The 25,517-nt window shown below is 37.2% G+C and overlaps 4 protein-coding genes across 4 annotated transcripts; 1 reads left to right on the forward strand and 3 right to left on the reverse strand.

Annotated features, from left to right (window-relative positions):
• Nucleotides 1-6,703: 6,703 nt before the first annotated feature.
• On the reverse strand, nt 6,704-7,713 carry LOC147517980 (uncharacterized). The gene has a single exon (XM_086594719.1). The coding sequence runs from the start codon at nt 7,470-7,472 to the stop codon at nt 6,735-6,737; it is 738 nt and encodes a 245-aa protein (XP_086450845.1). The 5' UTR covers nt 7,473-7,713; the 3' UTR covers nt 6,704-6,734.
• A 1,898-nt stretch (nt 7,714-9,611) lies between these two features.
• LOC147517981 (uncharacterized) lies at nt 9,612-11,990 on the reverse strand. The gene is made up of 3 exons (XM_086593763.1): nt 11,532-11,990; nt 10,453-11,327; nt 9,612-10,035 (listed from the first exon to the last, which is right to left on the reverse strand). The coding sequence occupies exons 1-3, from the start codon at nt 11,988-11,990 to the stop codon at nt 9,612-9,614; spliced, it is 1,758 nt and encodes a 585-aa protein (XP_086449889.1).
• Nucleotides 11,991-12,865: 875 nt separating this feature from the next.
• LOC147517982 (uncharacterized) lies at nt 12,866-13,264 on the reverse strand. The gene has a single exon (XM_086593764.1). The coding sequence runs from the start codon at nt 13,262-13,264 to the stop codon at nt 12,866-12,868; it is 399 nt and encodes a 132-aa protein (XP_086449890.1).
• Nucleotides 13,265-23,324: 10,060 nt separating this feature from the next.
• On the forward strand, nt 23,325-24,464 carry LOC147517983 (uncharacterized). The gene has a single exon (XM_086593765.1). It carries the CDS (start codon nt 23,325-23,327, stop codon nt 24,462-24,464), a length of 1,140 nt encoding a protein of 379 aa, XP_086449891.1.
• Nucleotides 24,465-25,517: the final 1,053 nt, after the last annotated feature.

The raw sequence follows: 25,517 nt of genomic DNA on the forward strand, positions 1-25,517 counted from the left end.
TCCTAGCAGTGTCTGCCTCAGTTGGTCGTCTCAAATACTTTTCCTCAAATGCCATGATTATTGCCTTGCACCAACACTTCATAGATACATTTGCTGTGGAATCTCCAATTTGTAAATACTCATCCATTAAATTAGAAGAACAACCAGTTACTAATTGTGCAACTGTAGCTAGTCCCTTCTGTAACCCAGAAATTGCTTGCTGACCAAATCCATCCACCTTGTCTTTAAAGTAATCGTCGAATGCTGTAACAGTTTTCAACATATACATAAAAAGCTCTCTTGTCATCTTGTACCTTCGTCTAAACTTATGAGGAGGCCACCTACAAGGTGTTGTGAATTAATCTCTCATTATCTTTTGTTTACTGAAATCACCACCATCTCTAAACGTATACTCTCTGCCTTTCACAGATCCACCGCGTTTTTCTGTATCCACATTTTCAATTTCAATGGCTGCTTGAGTCATTAATGCCCCAGCAATGGATAATAACTACAACCTCCTCCTCCTCCTTCACCTCATCATATCATTATACTCATCTCTTATTCTTTCCATGTAGTCATCTTCAGCGGAAGTACCAGAAGACGACCCGGTAAAACCAGAAGACGAACTATTACTACTAGATCCTCCCCATAATCTTTTGTTAAATGCAATTCTTTCTTCTCTAGACATTTTTTTTATTTTTAGCTTGGTTGTGAGGAAGAAGATGGCTGTTTGTTTATTTGATCTAAAAGAAAGAAGAGTAAAACGAAATATGAAAGGTAAGGTCACATGTGATAGTTCGATTTTGGTCCACTCTCCAATTGACAACACATTCTACCATATTTTTGTTCACTCTCCAAGTAACAACACATTTTATCCAAATGTCTATCCAAATGTACCCTCAATAATTCCAATTTATGGGCCACCATCCATAATTCCAATGTATGGAACAGTAAAATGTGCAGTGGGAAGGACCTATTAACCAGACGGGATGTTACATTCCGTCTCGGTCTAAAAATACCAGACGGGATGTTACATTCCGTCTAGGTCTACACCATACACTATTCCTGTCAGAACTTGTCAGAACCAAACCACCTGCAAAAATGAGTGATATTCCATCAAAATTTTCTGTCATAACCAAGACATAGGAAATGAGTGAAATGCGAGGTCTAGCCTAACCTACGAACTTTTGGAATGAGTGAAATGAGTGAAACGAATGTGAAATTTTTGGAAACATACGAACTTATACTTTGGAAACATAAGAACTTATAATTTTCTGAATTTTTTTTGCCATAACCTCATTTGTTTTATTGACATATTCATATCCAAAACCTGTTAATATACTTTGGAAATAATAAATAAGACAAACAACAATCATGAACAACACCCAAGTCTAACACAGAAACTCGGTAAAAAAACTAACTTATAATTTCTGAATTTTTTTGGACATAACCTCATTTGTTTAATGACATATTCATATCCAAAACTCATAAAAAAAACAACCTGCTAATAAAAAAGTCGTTACAAACAACAATCCCAAACGCCATAAGACAAGTAATGGCGCACAGTTGTTACAAACTACAAAAAAATATCTACTGAGACCTCCTCCCGCTACGAGAAGGCTCGGTCAAAGAGCTCTCCCCCCTACGTTGTTGTCGCCTCTCTAGTTGAGGTTGAGCTTGAAGTGTGGCACTTGCAGCATTCTCCAACTCTTGCACACGTCTCTGAAACTGCAAAGTTCGATTTCGCTCTTCTTGTAAGTACTCAAAACTATGACGAGAGGACTCCATGAAGAACGCACGCATGGCATAACTGAGAGAGCTGTAGTTAAGGAGCTCCGACCTTACTTCATCCTGTTTAACAAAACAAATGCATGTTAGGGGTTATAGTGAATAATAATAATAACAAATCATGAATAAATTCAAATCATACTAACCTTGGCTAACTACTAAAACTGTACTGACAAGTCTGCTACCAATGCGGCATCTACTGGTGGAATAGGTATGCTCATATCTTGCCCCTGAGAAGTAATCATGCTCCAGTGCCAAAGGTCAGACTCATCAAATATATGTGGAGTTCTTTGCGATATCTGAATATCATGAAACACCCTGGGATGTGACTGTGGCAACTCCACTCCTTCTGGGAAATGAATGTCAGGCCTCAATGCTTCAGAAGTAACCCTTTCAAAATTGGTGCCCCGGTATAACGCACCTAGCAAGAGACCTCGACCAACCCTCTTCCAATACAAGTCATAGTCTCCCGTAAAAATGAAAGTTGATGCGTTTGGCCAATCATTTGGGTTTGCTTTATAGTGTGAAAGAGCAGTAGGAAGAATATCATAGGCTGTCATATCTATGGGTGGTGGGTAAGGTATAACAATCTCTCCAGAAACTTGCCGCCAACATCTGTCCCCAAGGTACCATGCGATTCGACCCTAAAGTATCATTCATTGAGAAAAAACATTGCTCTATGACACATATAGGATAGTCTACGGTACTCAGTGTTCACTGGAACATCTGGAATATCCGCATAAGGGGTCTGAAATATGAAGGACTCGGCTTAGGGTTGCCACTCAATCTGGGTAGGTCTTAAAAGCTCAATCTGCTGACGAGTGTTATGAATATTATGCGATAGATCCCCATATCCCCTCTGCCTACGATGAAGCCCCCATGCTTGAATACTTGGAATCAGGTCATGAGTCTCATTCTCTTCCAACCTCTTAACACAGGATGCATCACACAAAAATGTTCGTACCACTAATACTAAATCAATAGATAAAATAAAATATCAATATATATATATATATATATATATATATATATATATATATATATATATATATATATAAACATGTCAACATTAATAATTAGATAAATAAATGAAATAATAACTTAATAAATAAGACTTATCGGTATAATCCAAACAAAGCCGCACAAATTGCCTTTAGCAGCTTTCGTCTCAACTGCGAGGTCTAGCCAGCGGTAAAAGTATGCCAAGATGGATTGACCCCAGCCATAATCTCACATCATCTCTACGTCTGAGACAGCGGCCATCCACCCGATACGTAAATAACTATCAGCGTATCTGAATAATACCGCACCAACAAAGTAGAAGAGGAAGGCATGTACATATTCGTGGATCGACTCCTCACCAATATGATAGTCTTTCGGCTTCTCCTTGAGCCTATTCAAGTATCTCGAAGTAAACCAACTTATACTTATAGCTCCTCCCTTAAAATGCTTAGCTGATAATCTCAAAAACCCGTCTTCCTCATCATCTTCTTCCAAATCAAAACCTTCAAAGAAACTTATCGTTGTAGTAAAAACCTCTAAATTTTCATCAAAAGGAACGGCATCTCCATAACTAATTGGGATACCCGTGAGCATTGCAAAATCAAGAGGGGTAATCCTAAGCTCACCCCATGGGAAATGGAATGTGTGGGTAGTTTGCCACCACCGCTCAACTATCCCAAACAACAACGCTTGATCATTTTGTCCCAAATTAGAATTTAAAAAGTTTCCAAATGGTGTGGCGGCTATAATGTTGGTAACCGTGACAAAATTAAGATCCGTTTTTGATTTCATACAACGCCACCACAATACAACATTTGAAAGTGCACAACGCACTTTCCATATGTGTACTTCCTACATTCAACCAACACGCAATACAATATAATTACAACTAATTTTTTTTAAAACAATGCGACAAATTCAAACTAATTACACAACAACAAACTTGATATAAACTAACATAAATAATAATAATTAACATAAAAAAAAATCTAAAACTTACTTGAGACTCCGCCACTTGATTTGCTACGTGTCGGACCAATGTTGACACTAATGGTGGGTGTTCCTCGATTTCACAACACGGTGGAAAATTGAACCCAAGTTCAATTTCGTCCTCCTCGCCCACATTTTGCGTTCTTGACGACGATCCTTTTTGCCCTTTTTTTTTGGATATTTTGACATTTCCAAACCATCAGGAATGCTCTTCATGTGGTGAGGTTGGTGGGGATACATTGGGGGATGGAGAAGTCATTAGGAATTGAAGTTTGTGAAAAAAAAGTTGTTAATGGAGGCTGTGAAATCGCAATGGAGGCTGGGAAGAAAGTGAAAATGGAGCATGTTCGCGTCTGTTCATATTGACTCATCAGACGGGATGTTACATTCCGTCTCAATCAAAAACCTCCAGACGGAATCTAACATCTCATCCGAGATATTTTATTCACCTTTGTATTGCACAGCTTCACCTTGTTTTTCACCGTTTTGGTGAAAAGAGGGTGAATAAGTGCTGAGGTGGCGGTGATAAGGGGGGGATTATATTCACCTGCATTACAAATGCTCTTCTCTAACTCTCTCTCTCTCTCTCTCTCTCTCTCTCTCTCTCTCTCTCTCTTATCTAGGGATGGGGCCAGGATTTTAAGCCAGGAGGTGCGAGATTATGTGCACACCCCCGCAATTTTTTATTTTTCTTTTGTCAAAAGGTCTACAATAAAGATCAACAAAATTATGCATTTATTTCAATTCACAAAACTAAATTGTGTTGACTACGAAGAATTTAATATGGACTGATGAAGTTAACTACTTAAGCACTTAAACAATTAATTGATACTATTATGTCTATATATAGGGTTGGTCATCGAGCTACCCGAGTCGAGTTTTGCTATACTCGAGCTCGACTCGAACTCGCATTCGAGCTTAATATTGAAGCTCAAGCTCGACTAGTCTAGTTATACTAATAGCTCGAGCTCGACTCGTTTTACACTTCGAGCTCGAGCTCAGGTTAGAACTCGAGCTCAGTTATGCTAGTTTGAACTTGAACTTGAGCTCAAACTCAAAAAAAATGTATATAAAATATTAAAAATAGTATAAATTGTAAATTGTAGTTGGGTATAAAGTATAAAATGACATATAAATTATAAATTATATACTACATATGGGCTTATAAAACCAGTAGCTCAGGAGCTACTCGAGCTCAAGCTCAACTCGAGTAGCTCACGAGTAACTCACGAGCTACTCGTTATCTAGAATGAGATTTAAATTAAGCTCAAGCTCGACTCATACTTTTGTGCGGACGAATTTGAATCGAGCCTTCGACGAGCTGAGCTCGAGTTACTCACGAACAGCTCAACTCGATGACTGGCCCTATCTATATATATCTACATAATCTAGTTTACAAGTCTACAACAATTCAACAAATTATTAACTTCCTATAATGTTATAAGTCTATATAACCCTACTATCATATAGAGAAAACTATAAAATATTAATATTGAAAGTAAAAATTACTTTGTTTTTTTTTTAAGTGGAAATTTTATTAATAATGATAACGAGTTTTACAAATAATTAAGACAAACGTGCAATAAGCTGCGCCGCAAGTCCTTTCTGATTTTTTTTTTTTTTTGGTTGAGGTATGATGCTTATTTAAGAAGAAAAAACAATTGTTGTAAGTTTTTGTTACCATTCATAGTGTATGATGTCACAATAAAGTTACGAGATTTTTGAAGCTAAATATTTGAAGGGGCTTTGTGCAGAGAGAGGGAGAGAAAAGAGTTTTGATCTTGAAATGGTGTTTTTGAATTGAAATTGAATACAGGGAGAGCCGTTAGATTTGGAGAAAATATATAACGGCTATGTTTTGTTTTTTTCTTTGGCAAGTTTGGTTTGATTTCTTATTTGGAACAATTTCGTGAAATATCTGAGGAAATTCGAGATATAGTATACATGTCGGCACGTTGATACAATGCTAAGAGCATTTCTAGGTAGTGGTAGTATCACTTGCAGATTTGCCTTCGAAATTTGACAAAACTTTTCTCAAAATCTGACCAACTCTAGGTGGCTGCAAATTTCATCTGCTAGTTTCACCTGGCGCCATTAGTATCGTGTCGCGACACTCCCAATTTAAAAAAAAATTTGAAAAAAAAAAAAAACACGTGACATTCCCGCGACACGTGAATATCGCGCTAAATTGAAAAAGTAAAAAGAAAAACATATGCGACATTTGCAATGGTGTGCGAAATTACCACTGTCGCGCCGCATCCACATCCGAAATCATAAATTTGCATCGGCTAGACAGGTGATACTACTAAATTTGCTTCCATCTAGAGTTGGATTTCTGTAAAATTCCGAATTTTGGAAGCAAATTTAGAGAAATTTGGAGGTGATACTACCACCAAGAGATGCTCTGAGATCGCTCTGAGATCTTTTATCATAGTAGTCTTGTAGTCTTGTGTCCAGCGACAAATAATCGAGCATTCTTTTTATTTTACGGGCATTCATGTCATTTTAACCGTTTTTGGCCTATATACGATATACGACAGATGCCTCTAAAATCGCCTACCTTTAACTTTGGATGCAACATGCCAAATTGCCATCATGCATGTCGTGTGGTCATGTTCACATTTTTGGCTGTTGTGCTCACAAATTTCACAAGACATATTCATGTTTTTGGCTGTTCCGTTCACAATTCCAGATGATATTCGTACTTTTGTTATATTTAGATTAAATATATAAATCTTTTGGAAGCGGTTATGCATGGTTGAGCCTGACGGAGGTCCCTTGCCAGGATTAGTCAGAATTGGGGAAGGGTGTCCAATTCTCTCTAGAATTAAATGGTTAACAAACATGTAGAATGCATTAGCTGGATCCATCTACTTTGGTAAACGCCATCAAACTCCGAAAATTCTAAAGAAGGATGAACAATCTAAAAATGCCATAAAACAGATCAATTTCAACTAACGATATTATTTCAACTACTATCTATCCTCGATCTCTTGCCTCTGTACATTGATTTTCTTAAGAGGAAACAAGGAAGGCAGGGCAGTGTTTTTAGCTTGGGTGCAAACAGGTACATTGACCATAGGCCTTATTCTGAAACTAGCTGATCTTGTTCTCTCCAACCCTTTCTTAATCCTCTTCAAATGCTTCTCCTTATTCCACATTCCTTCCTTACCTTCGTTCCCTTCATCTATGGTTTCCATGTGATCAGCCATAGAACTTGACGATGACGATGAAGATGGTGATGGTGACAATGAAGAAGCAGCACGTGCACGATGTTTCTTTAAGTTCAGTAGCTCTTTCCATAAAACAGTGCATGTAGGTGGCCTAGGAGATGGGTCTTCATCCATGTACCAACTTACTGATCTACTATTTTCGTTATTTGAATCCTTTTGTTCTTCATTTTCATTATTCACCTTTGGTTCGAGAGTGATCTTGTCGAGTTTCTCCTGCTGCTCCATTTGTAAAATGGGAAGGAGCTTTCCCTCGAAGAATAATTCATCAGCCGGTAACATAGCATTTGTATTGATATTGCTAGAAAAAAACTCAAACTCGACATTGTGCATTTTTCCTTTCTCCATGTCATGGGATTTCGAGGCCTCAGAGCTTGTAGTGATGTTCTTGCCTTGAAACAGGTTTGTGGAGAAAGAGATTCTTGCTGGGCTTGACATTGTTTCTATGGATCTTGGTGTTGCTTGAACACCCTGGGAGACCATGGTGTCTAGTGTCTACTTTGTGTGGCTGGAAGTGGTGAGCTGTTGAAGGGTAGTTGAGTTGCTTTGCTTGAATCTCAAAACATGCAATGCGTGATTTATTAAGGGAAGGGTGATGTTCCTTTGTTTCTTGTTTTTCTGTTACTAAATGTTGGAAGGTGACTTATAAAATTAAGTTGTCTCTTGAAAGCTAACGCAACTGAGCTGATGAAGTGTTTAGTATAATAAGGAACCTCACATGGGAACCAAGACAAAGTAGAGGAGCTATAGTGGGTAATTGACAACTAATTAAAGATCCAAATTGATTACTTGCTATTTGCAAGTGTGCAATTTTTGTTAGAATAAATAATTAAAACCTTTAAATTTACATATTCATCCACACGTACATTTTTGGTGAGCAAGGTTAGGGGAAAAAAACCACCATTCTAATTTTCTTTTTCTACATCATAAATCCATTTCCTAAGTTTTTTTTTGGTAAAGCATTTCCTTCGTTAAAATTGGGGCCCTTGTGTTCATTTCTAAGCGTTTTAAACTTGTTTAACTCTGTATGTGAAATAGCATGATGTGTAAATAACTAAATAAGTAGTAAACTTTGAAGACAAAAGTACCGTAATAAAGTTGCAATGAGGGGGAAAGGTGCGGTCTAATTGGTTCTGGTGATAAAGTTGAAAGGAGGCATTTTAGTGCTTCCATTAGCACCTGCATGACTCAATAAAGAAAGATTATATTAAGAAGAAAGATGAGCTTTGGAAGCTTGACTATTATGCTTACAAGCATGTGGCTAGTCACATGAGAAAATGTTCTTCATCACCATGTGAAAACTCAATCCCCAACTAGATAAAAGATATCAAAGACATCATAATTACACTAAGTCACGAACTATGATTAGAAAGTTTTTTTATTGGTGATCTGTTCCCTTAGAAGGCAGGGTATATTTGTCCCATGCATAACTGCATAACTTCCTTTTTTATTACAAAACTAAACAAATAATAGTTATATATATACCATACTATAGCTCGAATCTCCTCTGAACAGCTTACCAGCATCTACAACAATTTGCTGGTAAACATGTGTATCACAAATAATCATCTATAAATCCTAAATAAAATATAAACACTACATATCATCGCTGCAAAGACTGGATCGGATAAGTAGACACTGAACATGAAAGTGATGAAACAATGATTGAAGTATTGGGCTGTTTTTGGTGGGCTTTTTAATTGAAAATATGTGACTATTTGATAGTCCACTAAGGCCCAGCTCATAAATTTGTGTAAACTTGTAAAACCCTGTTTAATTTCTCTGCAACTCCTACTCTATTCTCTCCCTCTCTCTCTCTCGAAGTGGTGTGTTCGTTCATAATAATAAGACATTTTCCCATTCTTTCATTCAATATTTCAATACCATTGGTTGAAGTATCGATTTTTCGGGTGATTTTTTTTTTGTTGAATCAGGAAAAATGCCATTGTGGGATTGTATGTTGTTATTGAAGCCCCATGTTAAGAAAGAACTATTAATGGACTTGGTAACTCGAATCGCTAAACATGTTCACATGAGAAATGGTGTGGTTACTAATATTAAGTCATTTAATAAAGTGTACTTGGATTATGGTATTAAGAAGCTTGATGGAAGATTTTTTTCAGGTATACATTATGCAACTTTGACCTCATGTACGGGTCTTTATGGTTTTCTTGCTTTCTTTATTGTTTTTGTGAACGTTTATTATAGATTTGATCTCCTAATGATTTTAAACATTGTCACAAAAATTTATTCGGTCAAATACAGTAATGATAACATGCTAATATGGAGTGGAATGTCCAACAATTACATACAAAGGAAATAGAAGTATGTGGGATAAGGCAGCTGCAAATAATATGTCCATCCCATTTGAAGATAAAAAACTTGTACTGGATGCCAACCATTTGGCTTTGGGTCGGTATATGTAACTTCCTAGGAGACCCAAATGATTGTGCTGCAGATCATAATTATTTAGAAATGTAGAACCTCCCTATTGAAGAAATGATTTGCAATATCAATGTATAAAGATGCTATTATGAGTTTATGACTTAGTTAATATAGTAGGACATCCATATACGAGTGGGGAAAAGTTTTTTTTTTCCGCTAACAACACACATTTATATATTAAAGCATCAAAGGAACTACACTACAATCCAATAAGAGTTTTGGCTGGAGGTTAACATCTTGATCTTGAACTGCCCATATAACCAACTCATGAGCTTCAGTATTATACCTCCTACTAATCCAATAGAACTTACAAAACCCAAAAGACCTACAGACCTCATCTACCATAAACTTTATAGGTTCAAGTTTCCAACTACATGAATTTGACTCGATCGTGTTTACAACATTCTGAATTGCTAGCTTGCTATTCCCCTCGAACAAGAAGGAGTTAGCGCCTGTACTCCTAGCTAGCTTTGCTGCTACTTCTATTGCCACCATTTCTGCTTCCTCTACATCCCCTGCTGTGAATCTCCTTGAAGCTGCTGCTATTAAACCTCCTTCATTGTCCCATGCCATAGCCCCACCTGCCGCTTCTCCATTTTTCCTGAAAAAAGCAGCATCAAATCTTATTATTACTGTATCTATTTCAATTACAGAAAATACATCTTCATTCAGACAGTTATTTAATTGAGTAGAAACTCTGTTTTGGGACTGGTGCCCCCCAACTCCCTGTTCGCCTTCAAAGGCCTTGAGGGGGGTCCACATTACTGATGTCCTTCTTATAAAATTTTCTCTATTTTTGCTCCTGCCTACAAACTTTACTTTATTTCTTGTTTCCCATAGCTCCTGCACTATTACCATTGCTAGTATCCCTTTTTATGCTACTTCATCATCTTGGTCCTTAGTCCACTCAATGAACATGTCCAGCCATTCCCTAATAGTCTTGCCAGCTCTCTCTTCTACTCTGCCCCTAATGTTAGAAGCAAACTAAATCGACTTTACCTAATCACATTGAAAAAACAGATGCACTGGGTCCTCTTGGACTTCTCCATAGAAGGAGCAAGAGAAGTCACCCTTCAGACCTCTTCTATTGAGCAAATCCCCAATGGGGAGACATCCCATATACAACTTCCACAGAAAGATAGCTTTTACAGTCCTCATGTTGAAAGAAGAGGATTGTGCTACCTCTTTGTTCCCCATCAGCTTCTGATATGCTGACTTCACAGTGAGAGTACCATTCCTAGTACCCATCCACCTTATCTTATCTTGACCACTATATCTTGGTCTGATAAGCACTTGTTTTATGAGGTTACTAACAGCAGATGGGAATAGGTGATCAACCCTATTTATATCCCATCCACTCCCATCCTCCAGAAAAATGTCCTTTACTTCAAGCATTTGGAGCTCTGGCCTCATAGGCATCAGCTCACTGATAGTGATAGACCTATTATTTATGCTCAGCCATGGTTGAGTCATCAGGGAAACCTCATTCCCTTTCCCTATACTCAACAAGCACCCATCTATGAGTGGAATAGCCACCCTATGTATCCCTTTCCAGAACCAGGAAGCATTAGGGGGTGGGTTCTCTTTCACATCAAACCAATGCCTTCCATATATGGCTATAAAATTTTTTGCCCACAAGGAAGTCTTATCAGTGATAGCCTTCCAAGCCAACTTAGCTAGCATAACTTTATTCATATCTTGAGTTTTTCTGAATCCTAAGCCACCTTGGGCCTTAGGTCTACAAATGCTATCCCCCCCTATGGTGTGGATGCTTTTACTTTCCTTAGTACCATGCCACCAAAAATTTCTACAAGCCTTATCTATCTTCTCACAAGTAGATGCTGGAAGAAGATAAATGGCCATTGCAAAAATTGGTGTGGCTTGTACCACAGCCTGGATGAGGGTAGTTCTGCCAGCCAAGGAAAGAACTTTAGCCCTCCATCCTTTTATCTTCCCATGAACCTTATCAACCAAGTACTCAAAATCCTATCTCTTCTTTCTAGAGAGGACTATAGGAACCCCAAAATACTTATCTTTCCTATAAAAAAACCTCATTTTCCAAAACTTTTTCAAAAAAATTTTATGTTTATTATTTACATTCCTACTGCTATAAAAACTAGATTTATCATAATTTGTTTTTTGTCCAGACACCTTACAATAATCTTCCAAAATCTTTTTTAAATTCCCATTTTCTGTGAGATTAGCCTTAGTAAACAAAATGAGATCATCAGTATACAGTAAATGATGAGTGATAGGTGGAACTCCTTTTTTAATCTTTATCTCATGTAACTCCCTTTTATGTTCAGCTGAAGCTATCATCCTTGACAGAGCTTCTGAGACCAAGATGAACAGATAGGGGAAGAGAGGATCTCCCTGTCTCAGCCCTCTGCTAGGAATAACAATATCCAAAGGAGCTCCATTCAAAAGCACTTTAAAAGAGACAGTAAACAAATATTGGGAGATTAGGAGTCTCCACCTTTCATTAAAACCCAATCTATGGAATAACTTATCAATAAAAGACCACTCTACTCTATCATAAGCTTTTGACATATCCATTTTTAAAGCTACAAACCCTTTTTTATTTTTCATATGCCTCTTGTTATGAAAAATCTCACTAGCCAAGCCTATATTATCTCCTATGTTCCTACCATTTATGAAAGCTCCTTGAAAAGGAGAAACAATTTTATTTATATGTGCTTTCAATCTGTTAGCCAGCAGTTTTGATATGATTTTATAACAAAAATTACACAGACTGATAGGTCTAATCGTGGAGATATGGTCAGGGTTAGAAATCTTAGGAATCAGAGCTATAAAAGTCTCATTAAAACTAGCATTCATCTTACCATGTATAAAAAAATCTTGAACACAATCCGTTACACTATCCCCTACCACAATCCAGCATTGTTGATAGAAAGTACCTTAGAACCCATCTGGCCCAGGGGATTTAAGAGCCCCCAACTTCTTAACCACATGCCAAACATCATCTCTAGAAGGACAAGCACTAAGAATCTAATTTTCTTTATCAATGATACAAGGATTAAACAGGTTTAGAATGTCTTCATTATCTATAGGATTGCTAGAATGAAAAATATTTTCAAAATATTCATTAATAGTATCACCCACCCCTTTTCTACCTTCTTGCCAAACACCATTATCATCTTTAACCTTATCTATATTATTCTTTCTTCTCCTATATATAGTAGGCAAGTGAAAAAACTTTGTATTCCTACCCCCCCTCCCTTTTTGATCCAATGTTGACTAGATTTTTGTTTCCAAAAAATTTATTCTTTTTCATACCAGTCAAAAAGCTGACTTTTTAAAACCTTTGCTTTTTCTAAATTTGAAGGGTTAAAAGGCCTTTGTAACACTCTATCCAAATCTTTTTGAGTCTTTTTTATGTTATAGAAAATATTTTCAAAAACCTTTTTGTTTCAACTTTTAAGACTCTCATGATCAGCAGTACTTCTCAACTTATGAATCACTTTCCAATCAGGTAAATAATATGTGACAGAGTTCCAAGCTTTTTCTATAGTATGTATGCAGGACTCATCTTGCAGCCACATACTATAGAACCTGAAAGGTCTCTCAGCTTTATCCTCACAAGCCTTCAGAGAGATCTTCAAAGATAGATGATCAAACGTAGCATTTGCAACATTAGTAACCAGCATATTAGGGAACTTACGCAACCAATCAGAGGAAGCAAGAGCTCTATCTAAATGTTCTAAAATATTATCAACTAACCTCCTATTATTATTCCAGGTAAATTTAGGGCCTTTGTATCCCAAGTCCATCAGCCCAAGATCATTGATAACAGAATTAAAATCATTCATGCATTTAGTAAAAACCGATCTTCCACCTATTTTCTCATTAAGATACTTAATAGCATTGAAGTCTCCAAACACCAACCAAAGACCAGGAATATAGGGAGCCACATCCCTTAATTAATTCTGTCCAGAACCGGTGTCTCAGACTAGCATTAGGTTCTCTATACACAAAAGTAAAAAACCAAGGCTCATTACTATGATAATTACTTAATTTACCTGAGATTTGGTTTGCTGTTACTCCCATCACTTCCAGATTCACTCCCTCCTTCCACAATAGAGCAATCCCTCCTTTACTTCCAGCAGCAGGAACACAAAAGACATGATCATATTTAATAACCTTACCTAACATACTTATCTTACTAGTACTGACTTTAGTTTTAGATAAACATAAAATATTCGGTTGGTGTTGTCTCACAAGATCATTTAGATTTTGAACTGCCATGGAGGAACCCATTCCCCGACAATTCCAAGCATGTATCATTGCTGATGAGGTAGCTGTTGAGGTACAGCTATCGCAAAACCTGGGGGAGGACCACACAGACCCCTACTGCTTGACATACCTTCTGACTCTTTACTTTTAGCTTTACATGTTTCCTCCTTACACTTACCTTGTACATCTGAGCTTTCCCCTATATCATTGTTCTTTCCATAATATTCTAACCTTCGAACCATTGTAGAGTCATCAACTGCAAGAGGACATGGCTGGGTAACACTATTCTCTGATCCAGACTCATAACCCAAGGACATCAAACTACTCTCTTGCTCTACATCAACTTGATCATGACCCATCATTGCTAGAGGAGGCACTGAGTCAGCATTTTGCTCCTCCTCTTCTTCCTATGATACAACATCATCCTCTTACTGAGAGTCATCTGAAGATAACTCCTCAGAGAGTGCCTCTCCCCCAGCCTCCTCATCATTACCCATAGCAGAATCATTCGACCCCATGGAATCACTTGATATATTAGTGATTTCCACATCATTCGGTACCAGAAGATGTCCTTCACCTCTTTCTCTCATATCTTGAGCATCTAACCTCGCTCTCTTTGATCTAACATCCATCAAACGAACACTTCTGCGAACCCAATTCTCCTCATCGTGATCTGCCATCCCCAAAGCTTGTAAAGAACGGATTTTTCTTTTTTCTCCTACCACTTCCACTTCTTTAGACAACACAACCACTATTGTCTCTGGGAGTGAACCATCAGATCTCTTAAATTTCTTTTGCCATCCTCGAGAAGCCATAACTTTGTATCATCTGCCACGTGTAGGTGTGCTGGAGAATCGATACAGGGGGGGGGGGGGAGTGTATTCGAAGCCACTAGATTGGTATCAGCTGATCCATCAGAACCCACAAGAAAAGACGAGCAAGCATTGGAACTCAGAGGACATGAGTGGCTAGATATAGCCTGATCATGATTACTTTCTCTCTCCAGCTCACCTACCTCTACAGGGCCTTTATGCAATACCATAACCTCACACACGAACACCCGACCCATAAAGCAACCCCACATCCATACTTCTTCCACCCATGCCCACTTCCATATCATGGCTATCCATTTCCACTTCCATATTAGGACTACCCAAAACAGAGCCCACAACCACCAACGGCCCAGAGGCCCCGATCCTATTTAAAACCATGCTAGATCTAGTATTGATACTTACACAACTGCTAACACTTTCTGGGCTGTAAGCATATGGGCGTGAAGAATAGCTGTCCGATCTAGGACAAGTGGACCCAGATCCTCCACTTATACCAACAGACCTTGACCCATCTCCTGTACCTTGTCTAGAGATAGTCATTGGAGCCTGACAAGATTTGTCCCCTTCCGATCTAGATCCAACGGCTACATTTCCATGATCCCTCGCCACGTGTTTTAATCGTGGTGGCGTCGCCAGAATTCCAGTTCTGGTCCAATTCCGATGACTCCGCCCACCTTTGAACCTAGCAGGAATCTGATCAAACCTTGGTTTCTGTGGTCTTCCAGAGATGATCACCGAAGTAGGATTTGGGTACACCACCCCATTATAGAACACTGCTGCTCTCATCATGCATGAAGGAGAAATTAAGTTTAATGTTCCCCGGAGAACCTCCACATTTTAGCATATTGGTTCGATACTTCTCCTTCTGATGACACAAGTAAAAATCATGTCCAATCCTCCCGCAAAAGTAGTAGAAGATATCCAGTTTCTCATATTTAAATGACACCGGAAACACCTCTCCCACTTCTGTTCTCAAGTCCAGACCTTTCAAGAGGCGTTCCTTTAAATCCATCTTCACTCTAACTCTAGCTACTTAGACCTTGAACTCTGCTGAGCAGGCTGAGCAGGTAAGATCAGTAGCTTTCACTTTGCCCAAGCTACTTCCCACACTTTGCACATTCTCAGCATTGATCCTATTTGCTGGAATCCCATAAATCTGAACCCAGAACTTTACAAAATCAAAATCAAGCACTTCATCTCCATTGCCCAGATGTCTCCATTTCTTCATTGACATAATAAAACCATGTACTAGCTATGGTCCATTTTTTCGCACATAATCATATTCCGCTTTATCCTCAAATTGAAGCTTGTATAAACCTCTTGTAATGAGTTCCACTTTAGTCTTGCTAGTCGTTTGCCAACACCTGTGTAGCTCTTCACCTACTTCATTCACTTCTATATGTCGTTCCCCATACAACTTACCCACTAGAGTGTTTGCTCCTTCCTCCTCTATCACTGGGCTTTTGCATTTGATATCAATAACTTTTTTTTTCCTTTGAGCAGAATAGCTGCTGCATCTCATCCTGGAGTTGTTCAATTTTTTATCTTGAGTTCGAACCTGATGTCTCACCTCTGAGACTTAGTCTCATAAGTTCCATCATCACTAAAGTACTAGAAAGATTTCTCTAAGACACTCTATGTGTTGTGAATAGTACAATGCGGAAATAATGTTATCCACAACAAATAAATCAATCCTACACAAAGATCGATCCTTCTCAATAGACAAGACTTCAACACCCTCCAAGTAATATCCCAACACTTCTCAATATCAAATCACAAGCATATAAAGTAAAACAATTAATGTAAAGGAAGAACAAACCACAAGACAAGATATATCGTGGTTCGGCAATTTGCCTACGTCCACACTGCGAGTTCTAAGTTTTACTAGATGTCCAGAGTAACATATTACAAGTTCTCTCAATTCACTCATAAAGAATGAACACTCAACTCACAAAGAATTGATCTCTTATAATCTCTCTCTTTCTTGGTTTTGGTTAGGTTAAGTTTTTACAAAAAAAACTTCTGAAACAGTCGAAGTTTGCTGAAATACGGTGTAGTGCGGGTCGCGCCGCCCTTGTACAGACAAAGTCGAGGGCTCAATCGCCTGGATGTCGACCAAGACATGAAGCGGTCGTCTTGGCATTTTGTCGAGCAAAGTCTAGGGCGGCTTCGATACCAAAGAGAGAAAACGTCTTTTTCTCTACACTATAGATGAACCAAAAACCAACCTTCATAGGAACAAAAAGAATCTTATACTATAGAAAACTGTAGCATAGAGAAAAGCGTGTACTTTTATTATTCTAGTCCTTTCTATTGTAATCCCAAAGCCAAACTATGAATTCAAATTTGAAAGAAGAGAGAAAAAAAGGGGGAAGAGAGGAGCACTGCTTTCAGCCGCAGGAGAGCGTATTCATTTAACTTGGTTTGAGTGGGGAAAAGATAAGAATGAAGAATTCATACATATATATACAATTTGGGTTAAATGAGGAACCCACGAACAATTAACAATTTTTATTCATAATTTGTAGAGTAGTGCTAGCGAGACAGCTGCTGTCATACATATACATGACAACCCACTGGTGTTTCGCCACATTTGCAAGTGGAAAACTGGGTACCTTCAAAATGGATAGTCTTTGTTTACGAATTAAAAAGATGGGCATGGAAAAAGAAAATAAAAATAGGCAAACTTCTGTTTCATCTTCTTCTCCCCATCTCCTTAATGGCTCCATCCGGCTATCTCATTTCTATCTGCATGTGTTAGTGATTGCGAAAACAAACATCTACTTTGTTTGAAATTGAATGTGAAAATATCAAAATTCAAGTGAAAAAAGATTAAAAATACAAAAAAAATAATAGTTTGATGAGTGGCAAAAAGTTATTGTTGTCCAAATTTTAACTAAATTAAGATTTAGGTAAAAGAATATTAAAAACACAAATCCATTTATCATCCCAGAAAAAAAAAATTGTTCTTTTCTAAAATTGCAAGTCTGGTAATCCAACTTGATGACAAAGCTTGGAATTATCAATTGAGACTTTCAATGGATTATTCTTGAATTGAGAAGATGAAACAACCATACCAGTCACTCTCCTATTGGTTCTATATGTTTTTTTCTTGGATGATTAGTGATTGGGTAGAAGGTGAGAACCGATCTCCTATGTTCCCAGTTATCCAATTGCAACATGGCGAAACACAAGTGGGCTGTCACATAAGTTTGTGATAGTCGCTGTCTCGCTAGCATTTTCATAATTTGTATCCTTGGTTTCAAACAATTTATAAGACACGCATATTTAAATAACCACCCACTAAGGGGCTATTTGTTTTTTCGAGTTAAGTTATAAGAGGGTCTTATAAGACCATGTGTTATAAGAGGGTCTTATAAAGTGGTCTTATAAAGTGGTTTATTTTTCATTTTAAGTTTCTCTTATAAGCACTTGTAAAAATAGAAAAAACAAATACATGACATCCTATAGGTGGTTATTTGACAAATATAACCCTACTTTACATCACATTTAACTTGAATAGATTAATTTGAAACAAGCGTATAGTTTGATTTTGGGTTTTAAATCAATTTTGATAATTAGAATATCGATTTTAGGAAACTACCTTAATTGGCGGTGGTGGTAGTAGTGGTAGTGGAGGTGATGATATTGGTCTTAATAGCACGGTGATGGTGGTGGTAGTAGAAGTGGTGGATGTCTTAATAGCACGGTGGTGATAGTCTTAATAGTACGGTGGTAGTGGTGGTGGTGGTGGTGGTGGAGGTGATGATATTGGTCTTAATATCACGGTGGTAGTGATGGTGGTGGTGGTGGTAGTGGAAGTGGTGGTGGTGGTGGTGGTGATAGTCTTAATAGTATAGTGGTAGTGGTGGTGGAGGTGATGATAGTGGTGGTTGTGGTGATGGTGGTAGTGGTGGTAGTGGTAGTGGTGGTGGTGGCTAGGGCAATAGAGTTATTTGGAGAAGAAGATAATGAAAAGCTTTAAAGCACGGACGCACCTCCTAATAGGTTGTGTCCGCGTCGGACGCAGACGCGGTCAACTAAACCGGACGCGGGTCAAGACACAGTCAGGACGCGGTCAAAATGGTCAGGACGCGAATTTTGACCTAAAAAAATAAAATATAAATCAAAATAATATTAAAAAACTCAATTTTTTCATTATTTTTGTTTTGTTAAGACTTATAACATGTTTTTAAAGTTTGATTAGGAAATATTAAACTTAATTTTGTGGCTATTTATCTTTACTAGTTTTGAATTTATGAATGTTGATACATTTAATTTAGTTTTTAATGTTTAATTTATATAAAATAAAATAATAAATATTAATTAATTTCCGCGTCCTTTGCCGCGTCCTCGTCCTATTTTTTTGAGATATAACCGAGTCGTCGCGTCAGTGTCTGCGTCCGTGTCAGTGTCCGTGCAACATAGATGAAAAGGGAAGAAGAGAAATGAGGTGAAGGGTATATGGACGGGGGTGTTTGAGTCATTTTTCTAATTATAAGACTCTTATAGAATTGAAGTAGATCCAATTTTGGTACTTATAGAATTAGAGCATTTTATAAAACATTTCTAGTAGAATGTTTCCTATAAGAGGCAAAAAAACAAACAAAAAAAATGTCCAAAATCACTGGCCACATCTTATAAGAGGCAAAACCAAATGACCCCTAAGTTATCTTATAACACTAACATCCTCTCACCGACTTACAAGAATCACTCATCCACAATAGAATTACGATTACCACTTATATTAAACATAATCCAGTATTACTAAACAACACCTTGTGAACACAGGCACATCTGCAAGGGTGGAGCCAATGGTGTGCAAGGGTCCTCAGCTGCACACTCTAAAATTTTGGCAATAATATAGTTAGTAAAGTGAGAACTTTTAGTTGAAGGTTTGGTTATAAGTACATGATACTCCTGGGCAATGTTACCAGACCTGGCCCAGACGTCCTCTTTAATAAATAACTTGTAATCAAGGAGTTAAATTTTGAAATGAATTGTTATTTTGAAGTTTAGCTTTAATTGTTTCAACTTTGGAGGCCCGGTTCTCCTCCAAGTGAAATACTTGAGGTCGTGGGTTAATAAATCAACCCACATTGTATATGTATGCAATCTTCGAGGTTGTATCAGATACTTTCTCCACTTAAACAACATATAGAAAATTGATCGCTAGTGACCTAATGCTTTTTTGCGTTTTTTATTATGTTTCAAATTGAAAGCATTTGAGCTATCATTCCAATTTGAATGAGTCCAGTTACATCTTTATCCTTAGATATATATATTATAGTTATATTCTCTTGGCTCTATTTTTCAAAGCTTCATAGAGTCTCCAACTTTTTGTAAACACTAATACTAATTACGAAAAAATAGAAATTCCAAATCCTTAGATATATATTATAGTTATACCCTCACCAATCTATATTTTTAGAGCACTCACAGAGATTTTATTTTTTTCTAAATCCCATCTAGAGTTTCACAGAGTCTCCAACTTTTCTTAAACAATATAGCTAATTACGGAAAAAAATAAAAAATAAAATAAAATAAAAAATAACTAAATTACAAAAAACAATATTTTCAACCAAAAACGATTTTCTTAAAACCTTTACGCCACAATGAATAGCTTCCACACTAATCTCAGATGAAGTTTAACATAACAAAGTTTCTTTCTAGAAAATGATAATGAAACTATGAAAGAACAAAGGAAAAAATGAATTGAGTTGCTTGAACATTTACTTTATGCATTTGTTAACCACACATGTGACTGGAAAAAAAAGGAAAAAAAGTAAACTAATCATAAAATAAAATAGTGTACACCAAAAACAAATAAAATTGTATTGTATGCACTATATATATGGGACTAACAAATAAAGTTGGATCAATTTGAGGTGTCATCCACTCTGGGATTTAGACATTTAGTCATAATTAATGATTTCAATAACCACATGTCACAATAATTATGACATATTCTAATTAAATTTATGAATTTTATAATTCCCAATTTTAGCAGAGTAACGAGATTCAGTTAAAATGGACGTTGGCTTAAATAGATTATATAACTATTGATTTAGTTAAAGTGGACGTTGGGTTTAAATAAATTATATACCAAACCAAACCAAAACAAATTATATATGGAAAATTAAATTATACAAAAAATAACATCACAAAATATATATTAGCAAATTTAAAAAAAAAACAATAATAACAAATATTTTAAAATATATATATATATATATAATACTGCATGAAACTAACGTCAAAGAACAATTAGTGGGAAACATAAAACTAGATACAAATGCATCGAACTAACCTCAAATAATATTTAACGGAAAATTAGAAATTGGACGCACATGCAAGCATTAAACTAATCTTAAAAATTAATTAATAGACAATCAGAATATTGATACAACTGCATTAAACTAACCTCAAAGAGTAATTAATGGGAAATCAAAACTTGGATGCAAATACATTGAACTAACACCAAAAAATAATTATCGGAAAATCGGGAACTGGATGCAAATACATTAAACTAACCATCAAAGATTAAATTAACGGGAAATCGGAAATTGGATGCAACTATAATGAACTAACCTAAAAAAAATAACTATAAATTGGAAATAGGATGCAAATGCGTGAAACTAATATTTAAAAATAATTAATGGGAAATCGGAAACCAGATTCAACTACACTAAACTAATTTCAAAAAATAAATTGGATGCAAATGCATTGAACTAACCTCAAGAAATAATTAACAGAAAATTAGAAACTGGATGCAAATTTATTGAACTAACCTCAAACAATAATTAACGGGAAATCAGAAACTAGATGCAAATGCAACCTCATCGAATAATAAATGAGAAATCGGAAACTGGATGCAAATGCATTGAACTGAGCTTGAAGAATAATTAGCAGAAAATTGGAAATTGGATGCAAATGCATTAAACTATTAGGGGTATTTTCGTAACTTTACTCAAAGTTATGGAAAAATAGAAAATAACAAGTGAGAATGAGAGCGGGAATCCTAGAACAGCAAGTGGGGGACAGAGGATGATGAGGACTCGAAGTGGGTAGAAGCAGAGTTTGAGAGGCTATATGGGGAAGGGTCGCTAGAAAGACTGATTCAAAAAAGAATGATAAGGAATCACAATGATCTACTAGTCCAACGAGAGGATGAAGAAGATGTCGACCTGACTACTGACACGACACATGAGGGAATAACCACTGGAACACGAGGTATAAACACTGGAACTGGTGCAATAATCCAAGGAAGCATGGCAATGCAAAACCTAAAAGTCAGATCCGAGATTTTAGGATCTGGAGAAAAGAGTGATACAGGCACTGAAACACCAAAGATCATAGATATGGAAACAGAGCAGCATGAAGTAACTCGAATCTTACGAATAGAGGTAGAGAAGAAAACCACAACAGATGTGAACAAAACACAAGATGATACCATAAAAACCAAGCAAGTTGGTATGGCTGAGTCAGAGATGATCAGTACCGAAAGTGGAATTGTGGAACATGTAAATGGTGATGTGAAAATGAAAAGCATGTGGGCAGAAGTGATAGGAAAGAGGTCTGCTGGACGAGAAGAACTGAGTTATATACCACCAACAATGGTTGACGGCAAACCAGTTATCCATGTGCAGAGCTCAAACTTCACAGCTTTCAACAAAAAAAGCGAGAATCTGGTAGTTGGTTCATTTGTTGGAAAAAGAATGAACTATGCTTATGTTAAGGAGATAGTGAGTAGGACATGGAGGATAAAGAATTTCAAAATGAAGCCGTATGCAGACACAATGTTTACTTTTTTGTTTGAGAAGGAGGATGATCGCAAGGCAGTTTTGGACATTGGATCCTTCCATATTGCGAGTAAGCTGTTTGTGATTAGACCTTGGAAGCTATTAAGTAGGCGAAATGAGAGAACTAAAACTATACCTATATGGGTAGTAGTAAAAGGGTTACCTATGGAGATGTGGAATAAGGCTGGATTTAGCCAGTGGGAAGTCTTTGTCGAGAGTACAATGTTTACAGATCGACTCACGGAGAATATGGCTAGAACGTCTTATGCAAGAATGTGCATAGAGATCGATGCGAAATGCACTTACCCTGCAAACATTCCAGTGGTTTTAGACTAAAAAAGAGCATATAAAATAGAGTTCGAATACAACTGGAAACCTCCATGTTGCTTGGCATGTCAAGTATTTGGGCACACTAACCAGAGTTGTCCAAAAAAGCCGAAAACAGATGTGGCAATGAAAACAGTATGGCTCAAGAAGAACACTAAGAATGATGGAGAGGAGGAACAGAATAAGGCAAGGAGCAAGCCAACTGAGGCTTCAGTACAAGAAGTACAAGAAGTTCAGGAGATACAAGATGATGAAGGGTGGCAGACTCTGAGTAAGAAACACACGTGCAAACAAAGACAAGTTTTGAATGGAGAAACAAGTAACAGCGCAGCTGAACCAAGGAAAGAGGGTAATGGGAATGGCAAGGAGAGTACAGAGAAAGGGGGACAGGGAGAAAGAAAGAAGGAAGAAGAGCTCAGGGAGGATGAAACATGTCTAGAAAACAGTCATGAATCGCATCAGGGGAATAACCGAGAGAAATCCACAAATAATGAGAAGGTTGCAGCTGCAGCGAGAGGAAGGTTCAGTACTGTTACTAGGAAGAGTAGCAAGCAAGTTATACACCCCCATTTGTTTAAATGATAAATATAGGCTGTTGGAATATGAGGGGACTGAATAAGAAGTTTAAGTAGGTTGATGTAAGGGAACTGATAAGGAAAAATGATATTAATATGATGGGTTTAGTAGAGACGAGAGTCAAGGAGAAGAAGAAGGATTATGTGTTGAGGAATTACTGCCAAGGATGGAATATAGAACAAAACTATGAATTCAATGAGCTAGGAAGGGTTTGGGTATGCTGGAACCCAAACATGTGTAATGCTACAGTCATGCATAAAGAGGAACAAAGCATAACTATGGAAGTTACTATAGTCACTAATAAGAACTTCATAGTTACCTTTGTGTATGCACGCACTAATATGATAGCGAGAAGAACCTTATGGAGGAGCATAGTGGACTTGCCAGCTAACATACACAAGCCCTGGATAATTCTAGGGGATTTTAACTCAGTGTTGGATCCATTAGAAAAAGTGGGAGGGAATGAATTGAGACACCCAAATGTTACTGAGTTTGTAAACTGTGTAACCATAGCGGGACTGACTGACATGAGATTCAAAGGTAATATATTCACTTGGAATAACAGACAAGAGAATAGAATAAGCAGCAAGTTGGATATAGTTATGTGCAACTCAGAGTGGATAGGGGAACATTGTGATATGGAAGCAGAATTTCCGAACCCAGGAGTCACATCTGATCATAGCTCGATGGTGGTATACTCTACTACACAGAAAAATCAAAAGAAACGGTCTTTTAGATTCTTCAATTTCTGGGTAGGAGAAGGTAAATTCATGGAAGTGGTGCAAGAAGCATGGGCAAGTCAGGTGGTTGGGAATCCGATGTACAGGGTCATGAAGAGGCTGAAGCTTACAAAGGTAGCACTCATTGAATGGAATAAAAGCACAATAGGGAATGTAACAAAGAGAGCAGAAGAAACAAGGAAAGAAATGGAGAGGATTCAAACGGAGCTACAAAAGGAACCACTCAGTAGAGAGCTCATCAAAAAGGAAAGAATGATTGTGAGGCAGCATGTACATGCATCAAAGTCTGAGGAGGTATGTTATAGGCAGAAATCGAGAGACCAATCAGTTTGTTTGGGGGATAGCAATACTAAGTATTTCTTTAAATCAGTGCAAGCTAGAAGAAATACCAATAAGATAACATGTCTGCTGAATGGAGATGGGTCTATAATGGAGGATCTGAATGTGATAGGAGAGAGATGTATTGAGTATTACAATGACCTATTGTCAAAAACATGATATATGATATGGGTCAAACTTCCCGCGACGAAGCATCATCCAATCCATACACCTTGGTCATTTGCGAAATGGGGCCTTGACATTGTTGGTTTATTTCCGACAGCCCCTGACAGTATTCGTTTCTTGCTCGTCGTAACAAATTATTTTACTAAGGGAGTGGACAAAATAGACAAGTTGAACGAAAAACCGGACAAAAAATTTGTTCATCTGTTTCCAGTTTAATAGTTTCTTTTCCGTTATTATTTTTGCACTTTTCAAGATTTGGTGCTCAATAAAGTCTTTCTTTCACTTCAATTCTAATGGTATCATTTTGTTTTCATCGCAACATTATTATCGCTACGACAAAATCTGACGAAGTTACCACATTTAGCTTCGTCAGTCTAAGTTTGAACGCTTTTACGCTCGCTTAGTTCGTTATTATCGCTACGACAAAATCTGATGAAGTTACCACGTTTAGCTTCGTCAGTCTAAGTTTGAATGCTTTTATGCTCGCTTAGTTCGTTACTATCGCTATGACAAAATCTGACGAAGTTACCGCGTTTAGTTTCGTCAGTCTAAGTTTGAACGCTTTTACGCTCGCTTAGTTTTTTACTATCGCTATGAAAAACCTCGACGGTTACCACGTTTAACCGTCGATCTAAGTTTGAACGCTTATCACGGTTAAACAGTTCGTTACTATCGCTATGACAAAATCTGACGAAGTTACCACATTTAGCTTTATCAGTCTAAGTTTGAACGCTTTTACGCTCGCTTAGTTCGTTACTATCGCTACCAAAAAACCTTACGAAGTTACCACGTTTAGCTTCGTCAGTCTAAGTTTGAACGCTTTTACACTCGCTTAGTTCGTTACTATCGCTATGACAAAATCTAACAAAGTTACCACATTTAGCTTCGTCAGTCTAAGTTTGAACGCTTTTACGCTCGCTTAGTTCGTTACTATCGCGACGACAAAATCTGACAAAGTTACCACGTTTTTTACGTTCGCTTTATCCGTTACTATCGCTACGACAAAATCTGACGAAGTTACCACGTTTAGCTTCGTCAGTCTAAGTT

The sequence above is a fragment of the Coptis chinensis genome, chromosome 2 (genome assembly GCF_015680905.1).
Source record: "Coptis chinensis isolate HL-2020 chromosome 2, ASM1568090v1, whole genome shotgun sequence".
Taxonomy (NCBI): Eukaryota; Viridiplantae; Streptophyta; class Magnoliopsida; order Ranunculales; family Ranunculaceae; genus Coptis; species Coptis chinensis.